Genomic DNA, 26423 nt, shown 5'->3' with positions numbered 1-26423 from the left:
GTCTATGCCTAATTTTAGCCATACTCTTTTTAAGTTTTCCCAGCAGTTTTTGTCAAGCAGTGAGTTCTTATCCCAGAAGCTGGAATCTTTGGGTTTATTAAACAGTAGATTACTATACTTATTTACTATTGTGTCTTGTGTGCCTAACCTATTCCACTGACCCACCACTCTATTCCTTAGCCAGTACCAAATAATTTTGATGATTGTTGCTTTATAATATAGTTTTAGATCTGGTATGGCTAAGCAACCTTCATTTGCATTTTTCCAAAAATTTCCTTGATATTCTTGACCTTTTGTTCTTCCAGATTAATTTTGTTATTCTTTTTGCTAGCTTTATAAAATAATTTTTGGTAGTTTGTTATGGAACTGAATAAGTAAATTAATTTAGGTAGGGTTCTCATTTTTATTATATTAATTCACCCTCCCTATGAGAAATTGATATTTTTCCAATTGTTTAGATCTTATAATAGGCTCTTAATTAGTCTCTTGCTTCCAGTCTCTTTTCTTGTCAATATATGTTCACTACAACTACAAAATAATCTTCCTTTTTAAAAAGGACATTGTTATATCCAAATTCTTTGTGACCCCCATTTGAGGTTTTCTTGGCAAAGATATTGGAGTGGTTTGCCATTTCTTTCTCCAACTCATTTTGCAAATGAGGAAACTGAGGCAAACAGGGTTAAGCGACTTGCCCAGGGTCATTGATCTAGTAAGTATCTGAGGCTAGACTTGAATTCAGGAAGATGAGTCTTCCTGACTTCAGGCCTAGCACTCTGTCCACTGAACTACCTAGCTGCCTTTTAAAAAGCAGAGAAGGGGGCAGCTAGGTGGCTCAGTGGATAAAGCACCAACCCTGGATTCAGGAGGACCTGAGTTCAAATCCAGCCTCAGACACTTGATACTTATTAGCTGTGTGACCCTGGGAAAGTCACTTAATCCTCATTGCCCCACCAAAAAAAAAAAAAGAGTAGAGAAAGAAGCACAGATAGGCAGGATAGTTTTGGAAATAATATGTTGAATTTATTGTAAACTTAAAAAAAAACAAGCTGTATGAAATGGATATTCAAGGTTTCATATAGAATTTTTTTGCATTTTTCTATGTTTTTGAAAATGCTGGGGATTTTTGTGTTTAAATCAAGAATATTTTAAAAATTATTTTCGTAAGGCATAGGTCTAACTATGTCAATCTCTTCTTGCTCCTTAGCAAGGCTGCTCATTGCTTCAAAGATAGAATAAAAATTCCGCAGCCTAGCATATTCTATCCACCTCAAGAGAAAGAACTGATATTGATGGAACACAGACTGAAGCACACTATTTTTCACTTTCTTTTTTTTATTCAAGTTTTCTTGAACAAAATTACTAATATGGGGGGCAGCTAGGTGGCACAGTAGATAGAGCACTGGCCCTGGAGTCAGGAGTACCTGAGTTCAAATCCAGCCTCAGACACTTAACACTTACTAGCTATGTGATCCTGGGCAAGTCACTTAACCCCAATTGCCTCACTAAAAAAACCAAAAACCCCAAACCAAAATTACTAATATGGCAATGTTTTACATATTTGCACATGTATAACCCACATTTGATTGCTTACCTTTTCAGAGAGGGTGACAGGAAGGGAGGGATGGAAGCATAAAATTTGGAACTCAAAACTATAAATAAAATGTTTATTATTAAATAGAAAGAAAATAACTGCACAACAACAAAAATATATATGTTGGTCATCCTTTGTACTTGAAGAGGAACAATGACATCACAATGTTGGGGTGAAGGTACAGTGTGTTTGACTATGGCTGATCAGTCCAATATGAGTTTGATCACGAATAGTCCATTTGAACATTTTAGATGGCAGTGTCTCTAGATTTGAGCACCTCGTGTTTCCTCTATGCTGCTTCAATTCTGCTTTGCTCATAAAGCACAGCACCTTCTTTGATGCAGTCATGGCATGCTGGGAAGTGTCTCCAATGTCTCAAAAGTAATACTGAAGTTCTTCAGAGAGACCTTGGGAATGTTCTTGTCACTTCTTTTGACCAAGCTATGAGTTCTTGCCTTGGGCAAGTTCTGTGTAAAATAGTCTTTTAGGTAAACATGCTTTTGGCATTCAAACATGTGACTAGCCCATTGGAGTTGGGCTCTCTGATGTAGAATTTGAAAGCTTGGCAGTTCAGTTCAAGAAAGGACCTTAGTGTCAGGTACCTTATCTTGCCAGGTGATCTTCAGAACCTTCCCAAGACAATTCAAGTGGAAGTAGTTCAATTTTCTGGCATGGCACTGGTGCACTATCCAGGTTTCATAGGCATACAACAGTGAAATCAGCATAATAGCTCTATAGATCTTCCATTTGATAGGTTTGAAAGACAAACATCTCGTTTCAATAAACTCAGTAGACACCACATCCAAAGAGCATCCCTGAGTGAAATGAGGCTGGTAAATGGTCAGGTTACTTACTGAAGTAGGAGCAAGTTCCTCACCTGAGTTTGGGCCTGGGCAATAGTAGACTGCTGATAGACAACACTGCATTAGCCAGCTGGAAAGCTTTGCTGCTTTAGAGTGGCAGAATGGCAAGCTTTCCTTTGGTCTAGTATTCCTCTTCTTGTTCTTTCTCTACAGGATTCAGACCAGGCTAGAAGCTAGAAAAGAGACCCTGCTCTTCTGGAATCTGAACCACACAGCCCCTATAGGCTTCTGATGCTCCTTCTCCATAAACTGTCCACAGGCTTCCATGGCTCCCAACCCAATGCTGCTCTCCTAGCTAGGTGGTTCAATGGGTACAGCAGGGGCCTGGAATCTGGAAGATATGTTAAAATAGGGTGTAGTCTTCCTAGTTGTGTGGCAAGCCACTTCACCTCTGTTTGTCTCAGTTTCCTAACTCTAAAATGGGGATAATAATAGCACCTACCTTCCCAAGGTTGTTAGCACAGTGCCGGGCATAGGATGTGCCTAATACATTCTCGGTCCCTTCTCTACTGTCCCATCCTCCTCACTCTCCTTCCTCAATCCACCTGGGATTTGTGACATGGAACTGGATAGAGGGCAACAAAGCTACCAGTTGCTACCTATTCTCATTGTGTTGTCCAAGTAAAGATTTGGAGGTGCTCCATATTGGCCTGGGACACTCTTTTGCTCCAGTGAATAGTCTCTCCTTGAGTCCTGGGGTGCTTCAAATCAGGGCTGGAAAAAGGCCTCGTGACTTTTTCTTGGGTTTTCCCATGGGATTCAGTCTGGTGCATTTTCTGGGTCTGTTTGGAGGAGAGTATTTTGGCGGGGGTGGGGGTGGGGTGGGAGGGAGCTCACTCTACTGCTTCCTGCTATTGTCATCCTGGCTCCGCCTTCTGGCTCAGATTTAAACTACTGGTCTTCTCCCTCCAGAATTCCTTTTCATTCTGAAATTTCATTTCTTCTTACCACGTGAATGACCAGAGAGGCAAAAGCATTGTGAGAGAGTAAAGAAAGAGCAAAAACAAAGAGGTAGAAAAGGTGTGTATATTTGTTTCGTAGTTAAATTGATTAGAAACAATCAAAAAGCAATCTTCTAATGCGGGAGGAGTGGGGAAAAGGGAAAGTGTATGGGTACTAAGTAGGGTGTGGTGGCAACCCGGGAACAACTACAAAGACACCCCTCAGGGTGACCAGAGCCCTGGGTCATTGGCCTGGATGGGGAAGAGGTGGGCAACGTTAATGTCCAGCAGGGGAGTGGAATCACTCATGCTTCAGGCTGGGAGTTTTTAATGTTTTGTGGGATCGGCCCGTTTGGCAATGTCTCATTTTCATGGAATAATATTTTTAAATATTTGAAAGAAACGCACATTTTAAGTTACAGGTTGTTGAAAACGAAGAGGTGATTCCCCCCCCCCCCATCTAAGTTCACAGGCTGCCTGATGCACCCCAGGATAAGAACCCCTACTTTAGCGCTCCCGATGGTCTTGTCACCCCCTGTACTCCCTCACTTCTTGCACTACACCAACTCTGGCCTAGATTCATTAATGACCCTCTACGCGTCCCAGTTCTTCCTTTTTATCTACCCTGAATTTTTGAAGTCTGTTCTCTCTTCCGCCCTCCGGGAAGTTGTAAACATATTACAGAGACTGACCGTCACAAATACCAGCTTTCCCACCTCTTTGGCCCACAAAGCGTTTTGTCTTTATTTATCACTAATACTCTTTCCTGTCCCTCTAATCTACAGGAAAGTGGTTCTCAAAATTAACCGAGTCGGGAGGGGGGGGGGGAAAGCGGCAAGAGGAAAAGGCCCTAAGATCGTCGCATTTGGAGCTGGAAAGGATCTTGGAAGCTATCTAGTCCCTAGGCATTTGAGGAAACTGAGGCTCAGTCAGGTAAGGAGAGCCTTACCCAGCCCTCAACACAATTCCTGGCGAATAAATGGTCGGTGCTTAATTCAAGTTTATTGATCGACTAACTCAGTAGAATGGAAGCGGGGGGATAAAAGTGAGAAAGTCACTAGCAAGCCCGGTGCAAAAGATGTGTGGAGGGGGCGGTGATACACACACGTGGGTGGAGCTGCTGCCGCCTGGGACGGGACTGGCGTCTCGGAACTACATTTCCCAGGCGGAGACTGGGCATGCGCCACCTTGCTCTCCCAGCCACCGGCTTTCTTCCTCCCCTTCCTCCTCCCCTTCCTCCTCCTCCTCCTGCAGCCGCTCGGCGCAGCGCCGGTCCTGCTCGCTTCCCAGCCTGCCCCGTGCAGCCCGGGCATGCCCAGTGCGGGAGGTGCGGGCCCCGGCCTGGGGAGCGGCGCCGGCTGGAAGGCGGTGGGCAGCGGCGGCGGCAGCCGGGGCCAGGGGAGCCGAGCGGGGCCGCGGGCAGGTCAGCTGCTGGGGGCAGGCGGGGAGGATGAGCCGGGGTTGCGCGAGGGCCAGCCGGGGCGGCGGAGGGCAGCGGGGCGGATTCGGGCTCGGGCTCGGGCTCGGGCTTAATGAGGGGCCCGACTTGCACGTCCTGGGCTGCTGCTAGCCGCGTGAGCGCGCGCGCGTGTAGGGTGTGGGTACACTTTGAGTGTATGCGCGGGTGTGGGCGCTTGTGCATGCGTGCGTGTTTGTATGTGTGTGTGTATGTGGGGGACACAAGCAGGCTCCTGTTGATTTGTTGAAGTGCACTTAGAAGACACAGCCCTCTCGCTTCTGGGCAGCCCCGAGGTGGGGAGGCCTCAGGGCAGGGGATTGGGGGTTCTTGGTTTCAGTAGCCCGGGAAACCCCAAGGAAAGACCGACCCCATAGTGCATCTGGGGATAGCTGTCGCATGGTAACCGACCTGGCAGCCCCGTCTCGGGGCTTTAAGTTCATTTTCTTGCCAAGGCTATGGAGGTCGTTAAAAAAGGGGAGGCTTTATGTGTGATCGTTGGTGTGACCTTTTCGGAGGTTTGATGGGAAGAGTACTGAACCCAGAGAAGGGCCCCAATCTTGACTGTCACTAACTAGTTGAGTGACCTTGAACCAGTCATTTAACTTTTTCGGACTTTTCCTTTTCTCTTATGTAAAATGAAGTACCTCGTTGAGCTCTATGGTCCCTTCCTACTCTAAGATAACATATTTTCAAGAAGTTAGGTTTAAACCTGGGTGAATAAATTGCTTTCTCTGATGCCTCCACCTTTATACCAGACTGTACTTTGAGTTGTCTGAGAGGCATTCTCTACAAAACATTCATTGATGTCTGGAAAGAAAGACTAAAGTCGTTAAGACTGTTGTTATAAAATTAAAAGGAAATGGCATCCATCTTTAAGTTCATGAAGCTACCCAGAGTCTCCATTGTGTCTTTACGGGTCTGTCAATATCTTTCCAGCTCTATTGATGCAGTTGCGAAATCAAGCAGGTTAGGGAAAAAAAACTGCTTTGGTATTAGAGTGAATAATAACTCATTTTTATACACTTTAAAGTTTGCTAAGCACTTATGCCTCACAACTATGCTGTGATGTAGGTGTGATTGGTCCCATTTTAGGGGTGTGACAAGTGAGGCTTTGAGAATTTAAATCTGTGGTCTCCTAGCTATTGTTAGAGACAGGGTTCAAGTCCATGTTTCCTGACTCCAATTCTAGCACTCTGTGCTTTATTGTAGTGAAAAGTGCCCCAGTCCTAATGCTACCCTATGCGAGTGAGGATGGGTATTGGTGTTGGAGTGATAATTACACGAGGAGAACAGTAGCCAAAACTTTAGACGCTAAAAATGGGCTAACCAGGAAAGAGGAGGGTACAAGTTTATAATGGTGTGGCCATGCCACTATTCTTAGAACACTCATTGAAAAATCTAGTGAGCAGAATGAGCGTTGCTAGACTTAGTGATTTTTCTTAAAATTTTTATATATATATATATATTTTTACCTATAAGAAAATATGTGTTTTTGCATGTGTGTGCATATGTATGTGTGTATGTATATACATACAGATACATATATTTTCTCTTTGCATATTGACATGATGAGCAGGCATTTGCTTGGTTGTGCAAGTTTTCCTTCTCAGGCTTTGTACCCTGCTCTTCCAGTTCCAAGTGGCATACATCCATCTGGGTCAAACTCAATTGCAGTTTGGTGAGATGGTTAAAGGTTACGGAGCACGGATCTACTCCTGTTCTTGAACTGTGAAACACGAGGTGTTTCCTTCCATAATAAGCCACACAAGAAAATCAGTCACATGTTTTATATTAAGGATTTTTGGTTGGCAAGGAATTTGGGAGTTGAATGTGAAGGATATTTTTAGTTATGTAGTCTGACTTTTCTGCTTTTTGGTAGGTGTCCTTTTTCCCACCTCTAAGTTTAAATTAATATGTATTTATATTCTACACATCAGAACTTTGTTAATCCTTCGCAGAAAATTATATCTGGTCTAGGATTCGTATTGATTAAATTTGAACTTACTCAACAAATGTCAAAGGTCCTGAAGGGTAGATGACATCATTTGTATGACCAGCTTCATGTGTGCCTACTGCGCTGTGGTTAGTTGGAGAGGTGTATTTGTGGCAGGAGTATGGTAATTAGTTTCATAAGAACATAGCTCAGATTACACATGAGCTCAAATCCCAGAGTAACAACCTTATATGTAATATGTAACCTCATTATATGTAGGAAGGTTGAAATAGACTCTTCCCTTTTTGAACAATATATTATTGTACTACCTCAAGTATTATTGATATATGACGGTACTTCCTCTAGTTTTTAGGGCATTAGTAACAATTTTAATTTATCTGATTTGTTCTTTAATAATACTCCTATCTGGCTAATCCTTCATGGATGTATGAGAGGAAAGAGAGAAGCATCTGCTTTTCTTAGGTCATAGATGGGTAAACAAAGGCCCAGAAAAGGAAAGGGAATAACCCTTTTTCCCCACTCCCCCATTCAGTGTTTTATCTACTGGAATTTTTTTTCCAAGTGAAAGTTTAAGTGGTTGTAGGGAGAACTAGTGCATAATAAGGAAAGAAAAGGGAGATACATGTTCCATTAAGATTTTAGCTTTTAGCAGCTATGTCATCATCTCACCTCAATAGAACCTAGAGACAAAACACAGCTCTCTTAGGCAAGAAAGCTGTTAGTCACCATAGGTGAGTGTGTTTCGGTACGAGTTGAAATTGAGCTTTGTCTGGACTTTTAAATACGCTCTAGTTTTTCATATTTTGGTTAAATTTATCTTTTCATGGTAATTTTTAAAAAATCCTGTCAATTTGCAGCATTCATCAAATGTTAACTGAGTTCCTACTTTATGTACCTCAACATTTGGCAGGGCTCCATGGGAATCATGGTAGGTATCAGGCTTGGGATGTCAGTGGCTCTGCTACTTGCTGTGTGACTTAAACTGTCTGGGTTTTTATTTTATCCATTTATAAAATAGGATTAAATGATGCCTTTTTCCTGCCTGACATACAAAAACAAATAAAAAAATAAAAATCCTTTAGTGCTTTTTAAATTCAGGGTAGCAATGTGAGGATGATCAGTGTGTCTTTCGGGTCTTTGGGTCAGATTAGGGGCAGCTAGGTGGACCTGGGTTCAAATATGACCTCAGACACTGACTAGCTGTGTAACTCTGGGCAAGTCACTTAGCCCTGCTTTCCTCAGTTTCCTCATCTGTAGAATGAGCTGGAGAAGGAAATGGCAAACCACTCTATTATCTTTGCCAAGAAAACCCCAAATGGGGACATGAAGAGCCAGATGCAGCAGAAATGACTCAATAACAAAGGCAAGGTTAGATTAATTGAGAAATCTAACATTTGATTTTATAGAGACAGCTTAAAAATGGACTTGTGGCCTCTTGTAGGATTGATGTTGATACCTTTCTCCATCTTCCAGCTAGGTATTTAACAATATATTTTTCTCTCTCCATTAGGCTCTGTGTTTCCAGGCTCTTCACGATGAGAGATTTGGGGGTCCTTCTCTTTCCTTCTCCCTGTAGTTGATAGTTTGGGTGGTGGAAGTGATGCAGAAGTAGAGATGGCTGACAGTGTCAAAACGTTTCTCCATGATCTTGTCAGGGTGAGTAAAACTGTCATGCCTCAGATAGGAGCTCTTATTTCCTGGTGTTTTTGTTGAAGGAGTTAACTTTAAAATCTCCAAACCTTGGACTTGTTGCTTGATTTTTCTTTTTTTAGAATCATAGAATGTAGAGCTGTAATGTTACTCCACTCAACTATTCCAACCCCTTTTCTTACACATGAGACATTGGGGTCCAGAGAGGCGAAATCTCTTACTTGTTCACATAGCTAATTAGAATGTGACTCAAACCCAGGCCTCCTGATTCCGTGGTTCACACTGCCTCCACATTACTACTTAGTCCATTCAGTGGCCTAGATAGAGGAGCAAAGCTTACAGAGCCTGAACTAAGATCCCTTTAACCTCCTTGTGCCAGGAACTCTTTGGGCAAAGTTGGCAAATGTGCCTAGATCTTCATCAGGCCAAGAACAGGGAAGTGGGAGAAAGATTGGCCAACTATTTTAATACCATTTCCCATTCACAGCTACCAGATTCTACCCATGTGGAGGTGGTTCCATTGAAAGTGCCAAAAGGAGAGAAAATATTGAAAATTAACTTAAACATCATATAAATTTCCTTCTTATGTTAGCTTTTAAGTTTCATTTTCTCTTATGTAATGGCCTTTCAGCAAAGTGAGTAGAATCACTTTCAGTTTTTATTAGTTGACCTCTGCATTTACTTGCCTTCTTCATTGTACCAGCATGCTCTCTGCTTTAAAAATAAAAGATTGTAACACTTTTACTTATAGGGAATCAAGGACTCCATCTGGGGCATCTGCACCATCTCCAAATTGGATGCCCGGATCCAGCAGAAAAGGGAAGAGCAGCGTCGAAGAAGGGCAAGCAGTGTTTTAGCACAGAGAAGAGCCCAAAGTGAGGAGAGGAAACAGGAGAGGTGAGGAGAGCAAATCATGATGAAATAAATTTTTGGAGTTATGATATGATGTGAATATTTGAGGAGGATGACTGGGAACCCCATTAACGATTCCCCATCTTTTTGGAGTTGGAAAACCCTACCATTGTGGGTCTTTTTTATAATTTATTTTTCTGCTTCACTAACAAAATACACCGTGCCATTTAATTTTGAAGATAAAATGAATTAAGTTTAACTTTGATTTGAGTGTTTTTGAGACTTTTGCAATATTCCTTGAGATAAATATGGTCTTGTAAAGATTTGGAATTACTGTCCTAGAAAACTCAGGAAATGGATTAGTGAATATTTTTATTGGGAAAGGCCAAATAAGTTAATGGATGAAACAACCAAATTTGAGAGACTTCTGGTTTAATTTTACCATTCCACTGATTGTCTGAAAAACCTTTGAATATTGTCCAAGTTTTATAGACTTCTGAAAATCACATTGTAGAGAATAGCAAATTCTTAAATTCCATAAATCACCTATTTTAGGAGAGCTTACTAGTCACAGTGGTAGGCACAGTGTTTGAGTAAGACATATGAAAGTAAGTATATGAAAATTTTAAATAATAAAATAACAACACAGTAACTAAGGCTTAGAGAATTAAAGTAATTGGACCCTGGTCACATAGCTAATAAATATCAGTGGAGATTTGAACCCAGATTTCCAAGATTTGAAGTTTAGCACTCCTTCCACTAAACCTCACTGCAGTTACAAAATATAATATACTGGTCAAAGAGGAAAGGTTATTAATGACAGATAATCTGGGAAGGCTTTTTGGAGGAGGTGGCTTTGGAGTTGAACTTCAAAAAATAATAGGAATAAGGGGCAGCTAGGTGGCGCAGTGGATAAAGCACCGGCCCTGGATTCAGGAGGACCTAAGTTCTGGCCTCAGACACTTTACACTTCCTAGCTGTGTGACCCTAGGCAAGTCACTTAACTCCAATTGCTTCACCCAAAAAAAAAAAAAAGGAATTTAATAAGTGGAGGGAAAGAAAACCCCAGTAATCAAGAACAGATTGAGCATGGAGGTGGCATGATGGCGATTGAGGTTGGAAAGAGGTGTTGAAAAATGAGAGTCTGGAACTTGGAGGGGAGAGAGTTTAAGGATAGAACTATAAATTTGGGCGTATACAAGGGATAGTTCAGGTTTTGAGGAGAGGTGAGAAATGGAAGAGAATCAGGAGAGTATAATGTGAAGCCAAGGGGCAAGATATCACCCAAAAGCAGGTCACCAGCATCCTATGCTCCAGAGATGTCAGACTTGCCCTTGGATTTGACAGTAGATCATTGGCTGTCTTTGAACAATTTGAGTAAAGTAGTGGGGATGAAATCCATATTGTAAGAAGTTAATGAAAAGGTGCTGAGGAAGAGGAGGAAATATATGAATGACTTTTTCAAAGGTTGCCTATGAAGGGAAAAGGAGAGAGGACAGTTGCTAGATGTGATAGAAAGGTCAGAGCGTCCTTTTTTTTAGAATTTGTTAAGTCCTAAGCAAGTTTTTATTTATTTTAAACTTTTATTGATGACCTTAATTTTTACTTCATAGTTATTTTTGGCTATATCCGCCTTATTGATAGCTTGCGCTGAAACTCCTTTGTAACAGAAAAAGGAGTTCAGCAAGAATAACTGATGCAGTGATTGGTCTAAGAGTAAGTGCAATGTTTTGCCCCTTATAAATTCTCTTCTCTAACATGAGGAAGGAGAGCCTATTTCATAATCTGTTCTCTGGGACCAAAACTGATCATTACTTCCTTTATGTTACTGTAGTCATTGTATAGTAGACTGATTTTGCTTACTTTGCTCTGCATCAGTTTGCATCTCTTTCTACGTTTCTCTGAATTCCTCTTTGGCCATTTATTTTTATAGAGTACTCTTCTATTCATTTACCCACAGTTTGTTTTGCCCTTTTCCCAATCAATGAGCACCCATTTCATGAGCATGTATTTAGATATATGGGAAGGAGCCAGTGAAGAGGGAAAAAGTCTTTTATTCATGAAAGAGATAATTGATGGAACAGGGTCCCAAAGGATCTGAGAGGGTGTGGGTTACAAATAGAAGAGTGAGCCTTATCAGTGAGTTGAGATATGTGTTCTTTTGAGAAACAGGAGGGAAAGAAAATTTATTCTACAAGAGAATAAGTGATTTTATATATCTATATTTATATCTATACACACACACACACACACACACACACACGTTTGTTGGTGTATAGGATGACATTTAAGGGAACTCCAGTCTTATGCATAGTGGTTAGACTGTTAGGAAGACCTAGGTTCAAATCTCACCTATAACCCATATTAATTCTATGTCCTAAGGAAGGTCACTTAACCTGAGTTTTGGTTTCCTGTCTGTACAGTGTAGGGGTTGGAATAAATGGCTTTTGATATCTTGCTCTAGATATGTGATCTTAATTATATAGGAGACTAAGTCGTATGTTATAAAGAATAGAGATGGGTGAAAGGATAGTATTTGGGGGGAGTTCAAGAGATATAATGGATTAATGGATATGAATGAAGTAGAGAGTTGATAGAGTAAAGTAGGATTGCTTAAAAGTAGTAGTGAAGATAAAACTGAGGTCATGTACCTTAAATATACAGTGAATGAATAATTTATTAAGAGCTTACAACATGAAGCACTGTGTTAAACTCTGGGACTACAAATACAAAGGCAAAGACCTCCCTTCTCCTTAAGGGACTTGTATTCTTGTGAGGAAAGCAACACAGATAATGATGGCCTAGGATAGGTACTTTGGTATTCAAAGTTACTGAGATGGTAAATGGGACAGTTGATTAATGAATCCTATCCAGGAAGAGCATATTTTGATAATCATTCAAGGTTCTAAAACTGGTGTAGGAAAGGAAAGGGCATACAGGTTCTCATAGTGGGGCAAGGGGTCTGGTGAGGAGACCAGAGAAGAGAGTGTGAATTGAAGCCTGGTGGTGGGGCTTTCCTGAAATAGTGTTCCAGGAGAGGCAATTACCACACTGGGGGCAGAGGTGGAGCTGGGGTGGTTTGGGTAGGGTGGGGTAGAAGTTCCTTGGAGCATGGTCTCTGGTATCTGCAGCAAGGCAATTTGTGAAGGAAGCTGTGGAGGAGATAGCTACAGAGGGAATGGATGAAACTAGCATAATTTCAATGTCACTATAACCAGATATTGCAGGGGATAGAAAGAGGGACTTGGCCTGGAAGGAAGAACTGAGTTCAAATCTAGCCTCAGTCATTTACTAACTGTGTGACCCCAATACCTGTCACCCAGGGCACGTTGCTTAATTTTTTTCTGCCTCAGTTTTCTCAACTATAAAAATGAGCATAACAACAGGCATCTCTACTGTACAAAGTTGTTATGAGGATCAGAAGAGATACTTGTAAAGTGCTTAATCAGTCCCTGGCACAGTAGGTGCTTAATTAAATGCCTATTTTTTCCCTTCCCACTCAAGCAGTCTAGGAGCTGGAAGAAGGGAACTTAATGATAGGAGTTAACTGGGATTGAGAATTAGTGAATCAGAAGTTCCAAAGGTCCAGAACTAAGAATCTAGGATAGTGAGTACTAAATCATTAAAGTGGCAGATCATTTTTACTTTTAAAGTTTTCATGGCTATTCCACAAATGGCTTCCTCAACCTGATACCCTGCCCTCAGTAAACTTGCAATCAAAATATTGGTTTTGCATCATGTAAATTTCCCCCTACATCCCTCTCCCCCACCTCCCCCCCTCCTCATTCCAAATGACAGTGTGTTGGTTTTTTTTTTTAATAAAAAAGAGGAAGAGGGGGTAAACATCTGTGAAAACAATATATAGAATGTTTTCACATATGTGAAAATGTTAATTTAATTGAAAAAAATCTGAAAATATATGTAACATTTGACATCCATGGACCTCCAACCTCTGCAAAGGAGTGGGAAGAGGTGTCTTCTAATATCTTTTCTTTGGAGCCATGCTTGTTTGTAATTCTGCTGCATTCACTTTTGATTATCTTGTGTTGGTGGCTCTTTGCATTGTTGTAACCATTGTATATGTTGTTTTCTTGACTTTGCTTACTTCATTCTGCATCAGTTCATGTAAGTCGTCCCATGCTTCTCTGCATATTCTTCATATTCATCATTTCTTATAGCATAGTAATATCCTAATACATACAAAAAGCACTCTTTAGCCATTCTCTAATCAAGTACTTAACTAACTATTGAAAAAGTGCTGCTATAAATCTTTTGGTTTATATGGGAAGTTGATTCTTATCAATGGTTTCCTTGCTGAAATATGTGTAGTGGTAGAATCTCTGGGTTTAAAAAATATGGACATTTTGATCATTTTATTTGTATAATGTCCAAATTGCTTTTCATATGGTTGTGCCAATTCACAGCTCCACCAAAAATGTACTAGTATACCTATCTTTCCACCGCTCTCAATGTTAACTATTCTCATCTTTTGTTATTTTTGCCAATTTGTTGGTTGTGAGCTATCCAATCTTTTTAAAAAGACTTTTTAAAAGATCAAAATGATAGGAATATAAGAGAAAAACAGATCTGCTTAGTAATAAGGAGCAGCCTGCTTGCTTCACAGACTGTATGTGGGATCTTTTTTAGTGAGCCAAGGATAGTGAGCAGAATTTTCCAGTGCTGTGCTTGGAATGGAGGAGTATTCTGGGTGAGTAAGCTTTTGCCACCCTTTCCCTTGACCAAAACCTAAACCTAGTATTCTTCATGTCTTGCTTCTTGCTTTTTTGGCCTTTTGGTATCTTTAGGGGGTAGAAAAACTTTAAGTCTTTGAGTGTTGGTATTTTTCATAAGAGCTATGCATGCTTTTGAATAACTCTTATTTGTTGGGTTGTTGAGGAAGAAGAGTTTCACTGCTTCTGACCATCAAAACCCCAAGCAGAACAAGTACCTCACTGTCAAGTGAAAATTTGATGAATACAGGACTATTAATTTAATTTGTACTTCTTAAGGGTAGATTGTGTTTGAATTTATCCTTTGGGCTCCTTTTATAGTGGACTAGGAATCAATGCATAATAGTTGAGAGTCTGCTCACTTAAGTATTTTGTCCTTTGAGGAGCTACACAAACATTCTTCTATTCCTAACATATCCTGGTTTCAGGGTTTAGTTCACAGCATGCATTTTTATTTGTGGATCTGGCTCTCCCAACCTACTAGCAAGATGCTCTTCAGCCAGACCATTAGCTTAATCACTAGATTTCTGTATCTCAAAATTTACTTCCTCACAAGTTTGTACTGAAGTGTATAAATGGATAATATTGGACCTGCTCTTTCCATCAGCCCTATTCATTTGGAGCCCTAGGAGGTGGAAATGAGCTGAGAAAACCTTAAATAAAGATGGCTAAATTGTAGAGGCTAATCTTGATAAGATGGTGAAAGCAGGATTTGTATAGTTGGAAGTTCTCAACAGTTGTTTTTTTTCAGAGAGAGAACTATTGAATAGAACATTTGAACTTGTATTTTTAATGAAAGCCTTTTTCATATTTACCATATTGACTTTCTTCTTTAGCTCAGTCTCCTCTTGTTTTACCGAGTATTTATCCCTGTGCTTCAGTCAGTAACAGCTCAAATTATTGGTAAGTACATAAATTGCTCTCTGTTGCCTTTGTCTGTACACACTTCTTCTTTCCTCATTTGGGACTGAGGTGAGGCCAGAGGTCATGACTTTTCCAAGTCTTATACTAACATCCAAAGCCTTATACGAACACCATATTTCCAAGTAAGCAGTTTTGCTAGGGGAGCGCCTAATAATTTTCTGCTTTTTGGGGGGGGCAGGGCAGTGGGGGTTAAGTGACTTGCCCAGGGTCACACAGCTAGTAAGTGTCAAGTGTCTGAGGCTGGATTTGAACTCAGGTACTCCTGAATCCAAGGCCAGTGCTTTATCCACTGCGCCACCTAGCTGCCCTCTGCTTTTGATTGAATGAAAATTAAAGTAAGATTGTGGCATGGGTGTGGCAGCGAGGCTCAACTGATCCTTACTGGTTCTTAAACCAGAAATAAGAGGAGAGGCATGGGAGAAAAGAAGCATGAAAAGCAGGAGAGCCCAGTGGTTTGTTTAGGTCTGTTTCTAGAGCTTATAGTGGCTTTTTCCTTCCTGTCTTAGGAGATCCCTCTCTGCATGGAGATGTCTGGTCCTGGCTGGAGTTTATCCTCACTTCTATCTTTAGTGCTCTGTGGGTGCTCCCCCTGTTTGTGCTCAGTAAAGTGGTGAATGCCATATGGTTTCAGGTAAGTCCAGGTCAGAAATAAGCCTCTTGGCCCTGAAAATATGCTAACTTAGTAGTCTTTGAAGCAGCCTGGAAACAAGAACTGTTGATAGCCGTCATTTCCTTAGATGTACCTCTGCATGGTAGTATTGCCAAGAAATACCTAGCTGTGTTCATAAGTAGGGAAATTCTTAATGTTCTTTTTAAATGGAATCAGTGGATATTTCAGAAGTGAGTAGAGCAACCCATTCCTCAATATCTTTTTTAATCAGGAGAGAGACTTTCCCAGGATTCCTGTCCAGGATAGCAACTCTGCTAGAGCCAGTGGACTGGAGGCTTTAAAACAAGTGTTCTTAATCTTTTTTTGGGTGTCAGGGATCCCTTTGGCAAGTTGGTGAAACCTGTGGATCTTTCTCAGAATAATGTATTTAAATGAATAAAATAAAATCCATGAGATTAAAAAGGAAAACAATTGAAATATTGAAATACATTAATTGAGATATTTATTAAAAAGTTAAGTTCACAGACCCCAGGTTATAGAACGCTTGCATTAGGATTTATGGCCTAGATCTGTTCTGGTGAGCTGCCTACTGTGTTTCAGGATATCGCTGACCTGGCATTCGAGGTATCTGGGAGAAAACCTCAACCATTCCCAAGTGTCAGCAAGATCATCGCCGACATGCTTTTTAACCTCTTGCTGCAGGCCCTTTTCCTGATCCAGGTGAGACTAGCCTTCTGATGACATAAACAGGAAGCAATGGCAAAGTAGAGGAGGGGGGCGTCTTTGGTCGGTGCTGCCCAGATGGGACATATTTTATTCCTCTGGAAGACTGATTCAGTAATAAAGTGAGAGAAGCTCTCTCTTTACAGATGGAATTAATTGGGGGAATGGATGAAGATGGCATTCTTGCCATTGGATCTTGAAAAGAACTCAAGTTGGTTGTGATTCCTCTGCAGGGCATGTTTGTCAGTCTATTCCCGATCCATCTCATTGGCCAGTTGGTCAGTCTCCTGCACATGTCTCTTCTCTACTCACTTTACTGTTTTGAGTACCGTTGGTTCAACAAAGGTGAGTGCTTACTACTCAAGAGGAGATAATATCTTAAATAGGTTCTTTCCTATTTCCTTTTTATTCTGTAAGGTACAATTCCTAAACATTGCCAAAAAGGTGGGCTCTTTCCTCCAGGTCTTAGAACTTGGGTTTGAGCCATGGTTGACAGAGGATTCAAGAAGCCTCCCAGTGATTAGAGCTGACTCTACAACTACCATTAATTATTAAGTACATTCTGTGAAAAACACTGCTAGGATCTGGATATAGGCAAAATTTAGATAAGGCATGGTTAGTACTTTTATGGAATTTACAGTTTAGTAAGGGGAAAGTTGGAAGTTAATTAGCATGGTATAGTATAGTCATGAAACCATGCTGACCAGATCCACTACAAATTTGTTATCTAATCTAGGGGTAGCCAGTGGTACAGAGGGCTGGGTCTGGGGTCAGGAAGATCTGTGTTCAAATCCAGCTTCAGATTCTTATTAGCTGTGTGACTTTGGGCAGGTCATATGAACTCTGTTTGCTTCAAGTATTTTCATCTGTAAAATGGGGATTATGATAGCACCTACCTCCCAGGGTGATTTTTAAGGATCAAAGGAGAATATTTGTTTTTTGTTTTTTTTTGGTTTTGTTTTGTTTTTTTGGTGAGGCAATTGGGGTTAAGTGACTTGCCCAGGGTCACACAGCTAGTAAGTGTTAAGTGTCTGAGGTCGAATTTGAACTCAGGTCCTCCTGACTCCAGGGCCAGTACTCTATCCACTACACCATCTAGCTACCCCCAAAGGAGAATATTTGTAAAGTGCCTATCATATTGGTTATTACATAGCAAGTGTTATATAAATGTTGGTGGCTATTATAATTGTTGTTATCATTCTTCTTCTTCTTATTCTCATTTGGGTCTTCATTGCAGCAAGGAAATCCTCTTATCAGTTTTCTTTGTCACTTGCCACATTGGCTTTTCCAAACCTCTTTTCCCCTGGAGCTTTTCACATTTGAGGATCTTGGCTCTTACTTAGCCATTAAAAAATTGAGGCTGCTTGATGAGAGTGTTCTCCCCTTTATAACACAGCTTTCCAAATCATCTCCCATTATCTCCTACATCACACAAATCTCTGATGAACAAGTTGCCCTTCTTTCGAAGGGCAGCCTACATGTATTCTAAATGATATTCCTTCGCATCTCTCCAGCAGATTGTCCTATTATCTTCACCCCTTATTCCTGTCTTCAGTATTTAACCTCTCCTAGTCTGAGCTCCTTCCCTGCTTCCTACAAACAGGTGTGGGTCAATTCTAATATCCATGCTAGCTGTTATCTAAGTCTCCTCCCTTTCTCAATTAAACTCTTTAGAGTAGCCATCTACACTAGGTGCCTCTACTTTTTTCCTTTCATTTTCTTGGCCCTTTGCAGTCTGACTTCTGATCTTGAAACTGGACTCTCCAAAGTAACTATAATTTTTCTTTTCGTTTTGGTAATTTTAAAAAAATCACATTTATTTCACTGTGAAATCTGGCACAATGCAGTTTGTTGTAATTGTTATTTCTGTGTTCAGTATACACAGCCAACATATATAAGATGGGAATTAAATTATCTCTATTCAAATGATGCATCAGAAGTGCTCATGGCAAAAGTGTTTTGCTTCTGACTGCCCCCTCCCCTGCTCTGCCCTCCCTTCTTTTTTTTTTTTTTTGCTTGTTTGTTTGTTTGTTTTTTGGTGAGGCAATTGGTGTTAAGTGACTTGCCCAGGGTCACACAGCCAGTAAGTGTTAAGTGTCTGAGGCCAGATTTGAACTCAGGTCCTCCTGACTCCAGGGCTGGTCCTCTATCCACTGTGCAACCTAGCTGCCCCCTGCCCTCCCTTCTTTCACCTTTCCCTCCTTATCCTCTTCCCCATCTACTTTCCAGTAGGGTTAAATGGATTACTCTTCCCAATTGGGTGTAACTGTTATTCCCTCCTTGAGCCCACTCTGGTGAGATTAAGGTCTTTGAGCTAATTCTGTGTTCTAAATTTTTCTTCCTACCTCCCTCTCAACCCTCCTTATGAAATCTTGTGCAGGTATGCAGAACATCTTCACTTTCCTCGAAAGCGTTTTGCTTTTTACTGCTCTCTCCTCCAATTTGCTCTTGTTCCCTTCATGTGAACTACCTATCCCCAGTCCACCTCTCCCCTTTCCCCTCCACCAGTCTATTCCTCCTACTCCTCAACCCTATTTTAAAGATGTCATCATGGGTTAGCTAGGTGGCACAGTGGACAAAGCACCAGCCCTGGACCCAGGAGGCCTGAGCCCAAATCTGGCCCCAGACATAAGACACCCCACCCTGTTTGCCCCACAAATTAAAAAAACATAAATGCTTTACAGATATCATCCCTTCATATTTAGTTCAGACCTGTGTCCGCTGTGAATTCCTTACTGCAAAAGTTCTTATGAGTTCGAAGTATTATCTTCCCATGTAGGAATGTAAACAGTTTAATCTTTTAATATTCCTCATGAATTCTTTTTCCTGTTTACCTTTTTGTGCTTCTCCAGGGTCTTGTATTTGAAAGTCAAATTTTCTATTCAGTTCAGGTCTTTTCATCACAAATGCCTGAAAGTCCTCTTTTTCATTGAAGTCCCATTTTTACCCCTGAAAGATTATACTCACTTTTGATGGATAGTTGATTCTTGGCTGTAGTCCCAGTTCCTTTGTCCTCTGGAATATCATATTCCATGCTGCTAGATCTTGTTTTATCCTTATTCTAGCTCCATAGTATTTGAATTCCTTTTTTCTAGCTACTTGCAATATTTTCTCCTTGACCTGGGAGCTCTGGAATTTGGCTATAACATTCCTGGGGGCAGTCAGAAGTAAAACACTTTTGATGAGGAATAGGGCAAAAGAAGATAGAAAATAGAGTAAATATCTTGGGAAGGGAATAGGATGGAGGGAAATAGTTGTGATGATTGATTATAATGGCAAAATGTATGGTACCAACTTTGATGGGCTATTATTGTGAAGAAAATTCTTTGTAAAGTTTAAGGTACTATATAAAAGTTATGGTGAGCAGGATGCTATCAGACAAGCCTGGAAAGACCTACATGAACTGAAGCAGAGTGAAATGTATATAAAACAGCAATAGTGTAAGATGGTCTGCTGGGAAGCATGTGGGTATTTTCAGCCAGGCAATGATCCAATATAACCCTGAAGGATTTATGAAAATTGCAACCCATCTGCAGAGAAAGAACTGATGGTATCTGAAAACAGACTGAAATACATTAAAAAAATTTTTTTTTCTTTGACAATTCCTTAATCTGAAGTTTTGCTTTTTAATTGTTTTCTCTCACAACCTAGCTAATGTGGGGATGTTTTCCATGACTACTCATGTATAACTTATATTGAATTGCTTGAGTTCTTGGGGCGGGGCAGGGGAGGAAAAGAAGTTGGAACACAAAGTTTTAAAAAATTGATGCTAAATAGATAGATAGATAGATAGATAGATAGATAGATAGATAGATAGATAGATACATAGATACATAGATAGATAAAGAAGGGAAAAAGAAGTGCTCATGGCTAGACATCAAGTTCCTTAAAGTCCACCTGAACATTTTATATTTGTGACTGACCAAATCCCTAAGAAGAGCATTCCCCACAAAAGTCCTCTATCCTCATGTATGTATGGCATACATTTCCAGAATCTAGTACTAGTGATCTGTACTAGATACACAGCACCAATAACACCCCATATCTTTCCGTGGGAAGACTAGTAGTATTTGACTAGCTTCTTGTAGCACAGCCCAAGAAACTTGTTCAGCATCACTGCCCTGCTTGTTTCAGCCTTTGTTTGGCCCTCCAGTTAGCATGTCAGCCTATGCACCTCAGAGTTACCCCAGTTCTACTCTAGTGATCTCTTAATTGCCAAGACTAATAGCCTTTTTCTCAGTAACCTCTTTGAAGGATTTGTTACTGTTAACTACCATCCCTTCCTGGATACTCTGTCCTCTTGTGTTTTTGTGACCCTGCTCTTTCTGTTGATTCTGCTACCCCTCTATTGTTGGATTGTAAGCTTCTTGAGGGCAGGGACTATTATGCCTTCCTTTGTATCCCCAGTGCTTAGGATAGTACCCGGCACATATTAAGCATTCAGTGAATGCTTTTGACTTGACATGTCTGTTCCTCTTCATCCTTGTCACAAACCCCTACTGTGTACCTCCCAAGGCTCAGCCCTGGGCCTTTTTCCTCTATATTGTCACATTTGGTGATCTCATCTACTCCCATGAATTCAATTATCATCTCTATTCCATATCTATATATTTAGCTCTCAGCTCCTTCCTGAGTTCTAAACCTAACTGCCTTTTGGAGGGAGGAGAAAGGAAACGATAATAAATCCACTTTTGAAAATGTTGTGTTTGATGTGCCGGTGGTGCAGGCATTTAATTAGATGTCCTGTGGGCAGTTAGAAATACAGTTCTAAAGCTTAAAAGGGAAAGTAGGGATGGAGAAAGTAATTTACATAGATGTAATAGTTCAAGCCCTAAGAGTAAATGAAATTGTCAAGAGAGAATGAGTAAATAGAAAAGAATAGTAAACAGAAATTTAGGGAACACCCACAAGGAATCTGAGGAAATGAAGCCAATGAAGGAGAATAGATAAGTATTCAAGAAATTCTGGTCTGGGAAGATGAAAATGACTTCTGTTCTTCCAGATGGCTCTTTCTAGAGATTGTGTTTTTTAGGATACTCTCTTAATGGCATTTAATCTGTGTGGGCACATTCTAATAGTAGTTTTTCAGTAGAAATTTGTTATGGCAAATAACATAATAATGAAAATCTTAAATTACTATGCCCATGATTCTTGTGATCATATTTGTCATGAGATTTTACTTAGTATAGCTGTAATGAAGCAACCCTATGCTAAAGTCAGCTGGATTTAAGTCTTCTTAGAGTGCTTAGAGAAGACAGAAATGTTTCAAGCTTGGTCTCTAAGATTATTTTTCTCGGTCTCAATATTGTATTGTAATTTCATCAGGGATTGAAATGCATCAGCGATTATCCAACATTGAAAGGAATTGGCCTTACTACTTTGGATTTGGTCTACCCTTGGCCTTCCTCACAGCAATGCAGTCTTCTTACATCATCAGGTAATTGGAATTAAAGAATTTGGGGTAGGTAGTGAGGATAAAAAGCTGGGGTTTGTCCCTGAACATATACAGTAGAATCATTTGAGATTTGTTCCTCTTCTCCTGGAAGGTATCTGGTTAACCTGTCCCAAAATATAATCTTAGATTCTTTTTTTTTTTTTTTTTTAGTGAGGCAATTGGGGTTAAGTGACTTGCCCAGAGTCACACAGCTAGTAAGTGTTAAGTGTCTGAGGCCGGATTTGAACTCAGGTACTCCTGACTCCAGGGCCGGTGCTCTATCCACTGCGCCATCTAGCTGCCCCTAATCTTAGATTCTTAAAGGAGTTAAAGATGTGATAATGATGCCCTTTGGGGTCCTTTTGGCTTTTCACATCTACCCACTGTGAGAAAACCTTGGGATTTGGCAGATGCCCAGGGGCTCCACCTGGAGACTGATTTGGAATTGATTGAATTGGGTGAAACTGACTGAGAACCTTCTTAAGGTTGATTAAGTCAAGACCACACTTGGCAGGCCCTGGGTAGGGTGTTGTTCTCAGAAACTGAGGACTTAGAACTCAGCAACTAGACCACTCTGAGGTCCAGTGAACCAATCTAGCCAATCAACTTGAAGGATGGCCCCTTCTGGGGCAGGGAGACAGGAAGTAGGAAGTGAGGCTGGCTCCCTGTCTCTGTCTCTTTCATTCTGGAACCTTGGGTTGGTGGCTGAAGAGGAGGAGGAGTCCAGTCTGAACCCTAGGGAAGATAGGTTTCTTTTCTTTATTTTCGGACCTCCATGTGTTCTCTCTTTACTAACCTCTAATATACTTTAATAAATGCTTGATGCCTAAAATGTTGCTGAAGCTTCTAATTTATAAGTAAATCCTAGTTTCCTCCAACACTGGGGGCAGAAAAAGATGACCACACATTAGATTTTAAATGTCATATCACTTAGAGACTGGGTTTTCTGTGAAGCCATCTCACTTTCTTTCCTTTTTCTGCAGTGGCTGCCTCTTCTCTATCCTCTTCCCTCTGTTCATCATCAGCGCCAATGAAGCGAAGACCCCTGGCAAAGCGTAGTAAGTACTTATTACTTGGTCACTGGGGTCAGAGACCATACCTGAGGTATTTTACTGTAAGAGTAAAAGTTGGCAACCATACACAATTGGGTTTAGTTTTTGGTGTTTCTTTTGACTTCCTGTGTAGAGGAGTCAGATGACACTCTCCCAAAGAGAGATTCTGCATACGTAGTGTCTGTCTGTAAATCAGAATACAGGAATTCATATTCTCAGAACTTTGGAATCTGTCAGTCAGCTGTTGAGAAAGCCTTTAGTACAACTCCTGCCCCTGGGGATGTCACACTGAACATGCCTATTAACATATTAAAAGTTCAGACCCAGGAAGAGTACATGAGAAGAGCAAGAGCTAACATGATCCAAATACAAAGTCTAATGTGGGTTTCTTTTTTGCCTTTCAGCCTCTTCCAGTTGCGCCTCTTTTCCTTGGTGGTCTTCCTAAGCAACAGACTCTTTCACAAGACGGTCTACCTGCAGTCTGCCCTGAGCAGCTCAGCCTCTGCCGAAAAGCTCCCTTCACCTCACCCATCTCCTGCCAAACTGAAGGCTGCTGCAGCCCACTGAGCTGCCTCCAAGGGGAGGGATGGCTTTGGGGGAGGCACTGATGGTGGCTTCCTCAGTTTCCCCTCACCCAGGGAAAGCAGGACCCACCCTGCCAAGGGCCCTCAGCACATTCCCGTTGTTCTCTGTGGGATCTGGAGTTTCACTGTCTTGTGAGTGTAGGCCAGAATCTTTTTGATGTCAGGTGTGGATTTTTAATGCCGTCGCTTGTCTCAGTGACCGCAGATTTTTCTGCAGCTGTTTTCTAGCCTTTGCCAGCCCTGTGCCTGTGCTGATTTGAACACTTTGCTTTTCTCCCCGTGCCATCCCTCTCCTTTGCTCTGCCACCCTTGGATGAATGGATTTTGTAAATCCAGTTTGTTTGTTTTTGTGTGTGTGTGTTTTATTTTGTTTTGTTTTGTTTTCCTGTGTGAAACCTGCTCATTGGGTGTGGAGGGAGGGGGAGTCTCCCAGCTAGTCCTGGTTGCTTCCTTCTGTGGCCTTCACTGTCTTTGGTTCTTGTAACTCAGGTTAGGTTTTCATCCCTCCTACTTCATAGCAAAAAAGAAGAAAAAAAAAGAACCTGAAGAGGTGGGACTAGGTAGGGAATAGACCTTACCACCACATGTGTTGGTTTGGAGAGCTAATGTGTCTCCATTCCTTTGTAGGAGGGGAGGACGTAAGAAAGTTCTCTCACTGGTATTTTTAAGGTCCCTAATCTCTAGGGAATATACCAGTGCCACTGTTAGCACAGGATGCCCTGAAAAGTCAAGCTTTTGCTAAGTTCTGGGTACATCTCCATTACTCAAAGAGCCGGAGGTCTGAAATTCACTTTGTCAGGGCCACTGCCAGTTACATCCGGCACTTCAAGGGGATGTTGGGTGCTGCACGTGACCAGGAACTACAGTAGAAAACTTAATGAAAAACATTAAACTTGTGGCTGAATGGGTTTTTCTGTCATTTTTACAGCAAGGTTGGGGGTCCAGCACATGTCAAAAAAAAAAACCAAACAGGTAGAAGCTTCTGGTTTCTCATGGAAACAGGCATACTGATTGGTGAAAATCATGAAGTTTATAATAGTATTTGAGAAACATAAGGTCTTGTTTGGGTTCAGAAAAAGGGAATTTAGCATTAATGGGAAGTTTATTGCACTAAGCATAATTGGTGGGGAGATGGTTCTGCAAAGTGTTGATCTGAAACTCAGGTCTCATCTCTTTCATGTAGTTTGTAGAGAGGGATTGGCTTACGTCCACTCATTTGGTGGTTGGTTCTCAAAAACTGATGAGTTTGGAATTGGTGAATTCACTTTTGTGTGTGTAAAGTGTCTTTATGTATGTACATTTCTGCCGTATGTGTTTCATAAAGGGAGAAAGATCAATTTAGATTCCAGTGTTCCTCATGCATTAAAAATTCCCATAGGGCAAGGGGAAAAGATAAGCAGCTTACTTGAAGCAGCATTAAAGCCTTTGAGGAGGACGGTCTGTAACATAACTACTGTTGGTTAGCAGATGAACCTCTTCTATGGTGTTTTCACAAGAAAATGTTAAATAAAATGCTAGAGTTGTCTACAATTGTGGGTGGGTGATTGTGAGTTTGTCTCACAGGGGGAACCACTAAGTTGGAAATTATATACAATGAGAATTTGTGCATAAGAATTATTTGTAAAGCATATGGTTAAAGACATCTTGGGCTATTTCAATACCTCTGGTATGTTCCAATAAGATCATTTGTGGTTTTGACAAAATATTTTAAAGGCAGCATTACAAAGAACCACTTCTAGGACTTTCCTTGCTGCTATGTGGTGGTTTGGGAGAGATAGTTTAAGCTGTCAAGCATTTTGGTAATTTGAAAAGTCATAATATAAACTTTTGGAATTTTTTTTTCGCAATAAAATGAACCCCTTTGGAAGCAGTTCTTCAAAGTGTGTTGTTCTCAACTTGCATCATTTGTTCAGTAATTTACTTTTGCCTTACTTAAACCTAAATGACTCCAGCTGCAGTGATCTGTCATGTAGGTTTGGCTGCATTATGGGAATAGGACTGTTGGCCCTGATTTTTCTTACATAGCCCATTGATGCCCATTTATTTGTGAAGTAAACATTTATTAAGCTAGACACTGGAAAAAAGAAAGTTTATCAAAGGTAGCTTTCTTTCAAATGGAGCTTGTGGTATAGTAGAAGGGTGACACTACACCTCATTTAATATATTCAATGTGGTATAATGAACAGAGTGCTATGCTTGGGGTTAAAAAGACGTGGTCTGAATCCTAGCTCCAGCACTAGCTATATAACCATGAACAAGCCTCTTCACCTTAAACTCAGTTTCCCCATCTGCAAAATGGGGATAGTACCTTGATTTTGACAGACTAGAACATTGGGTCATATTGATTAACATGAAATTTAATAGGGATGAATGTAAAACCTTACGCTAAGGATTAAAAAAAATCAAGCTTAGGGGCAGCTAGGTGGCTCAGTGGATAGAGCACCGGCCCTGGAGTCAGGAGTACCTGAGTTCAAATCTGGCCTCAGACACTTAACACTTACTAGCTGTGTGACCCTGGGCAAGTCATTTAACCCTAATTGCCTCACTAAAACAAAACAAAAAAACAAAACAAAAAAAATCAAGCTTAGTCAGATTTGTTTTTTTGAGGGGAGGTATGCTTAGGGTAAGGTGTAAAGTATAACTCCCCAGCAGTCTATGAAAAATCTGAGAATTTTAATGGATTGCAAGCTGATGTGGCAGCCAGAAAGGCTCATTTTAAACTTCAATGAAATTGGCATTACCTCCAGAAATATGGAGGCGAAGGTCCCATTGTATTTTTGGTCAAACCATGTGTGAAATATATTTAGTTACGGGCATTTAGTAAGGATACTGATCAACTTTAGTGTGCAGAGAAGGTTAAAGGGACTAGAGATATATTTTTTTAACACCACAACATGGTTAATTATTAGACTTGATCTAACAAAAATACAGAAATGCAGCACCTAAATACAGCTAAATCAAAAATGATTTTCTCATCAAGAGGCCATGGTTCTCATTCATAGAAAATGAAGACTATACAAATAGAAATAAGTTGGTAGTTAACTCCAATTTTGTTT

At 40.7% G+C, this 26423-nt stretch overlaps 1 protein-coding gene across 1 annotated transcript; it reads left to right on the top strand.

Annotated features, from left to right (window-relative positions):
- The first annotated feature begins 4627 nt into the window (after positions 1-4627).
- Positions 4628-25240, top strand: EI24 (EI24 autophagy associated transmembrane protein). Its single transcript, XM_043994884.1, has 11 exons — positions 4628-4818; positions 8319-8464; positions 9210-9355; positions 13958-14018; positions 14877-14943; positions 15471-15595; positions 16175-16294; positions 16531-16642; positions 21623-21734; positions 22715-22789; positions 23188-25240. The coding sequence occupies exons 2-11, from the start codon at positions 8423-8425 to the stop codon at positions 23348-23350; spliced, it is 1023 nt and encodes a 340-aa protein (XP_043850819.1). The 5' UTR covers positions 4628-4818; positions 8319-8422; the 3' UTR covers positions 23351-25240.
- Positions 25241-26423: the final 1183 nt, after the last annotated feature.

The sequence above is a fragment of the Dromiciops gliroides genome, chromosome 3, assembly GCF_019393635.1.
Source record: "Dromiciops gliroides isolate mDroGli1 chromosome 3, mDroGli1.pri, whole genome shotgun sequence".
Lineage (NCBI taxonomy): Eukaryota > Metazoa > Chordata > Mammalia > Microbiotheria > Microbiotheriidae > Dromiciops > Dromiciops gliroides.
Note: the sequence above shows the minus strand (reverse complement) of the source record. Positions and strands in the feature narration are given on the sequence as shown.

What these genes read in the sequence shown, in the direction of transcription:
- EI24 (XM_043994884.1), top strand. Translation starts at nt 8,423, where the DNA reads ATGGCTGACAGTGTCAAAACGTTTCTCCATGATCTTGTCAGG. An exon ending in AGTAACAGCTCAAATTATTG is followed by an intron (nt 14,944 to 15,470) that starts GTAAGTACATAA and finishes TTCCTGTCTTAG; the next exon opens with GAGATCCCTCTCTGCATGGA. An exon ending in TGAATGCCATATGGTTTCAG is followed by an intron (nt 15,596 to 16,174) that starts GTAAGTCCAGGT and finishes ACTGTGTTTCAG; the next exon opens with GATATCGCTGACCTGGCATT.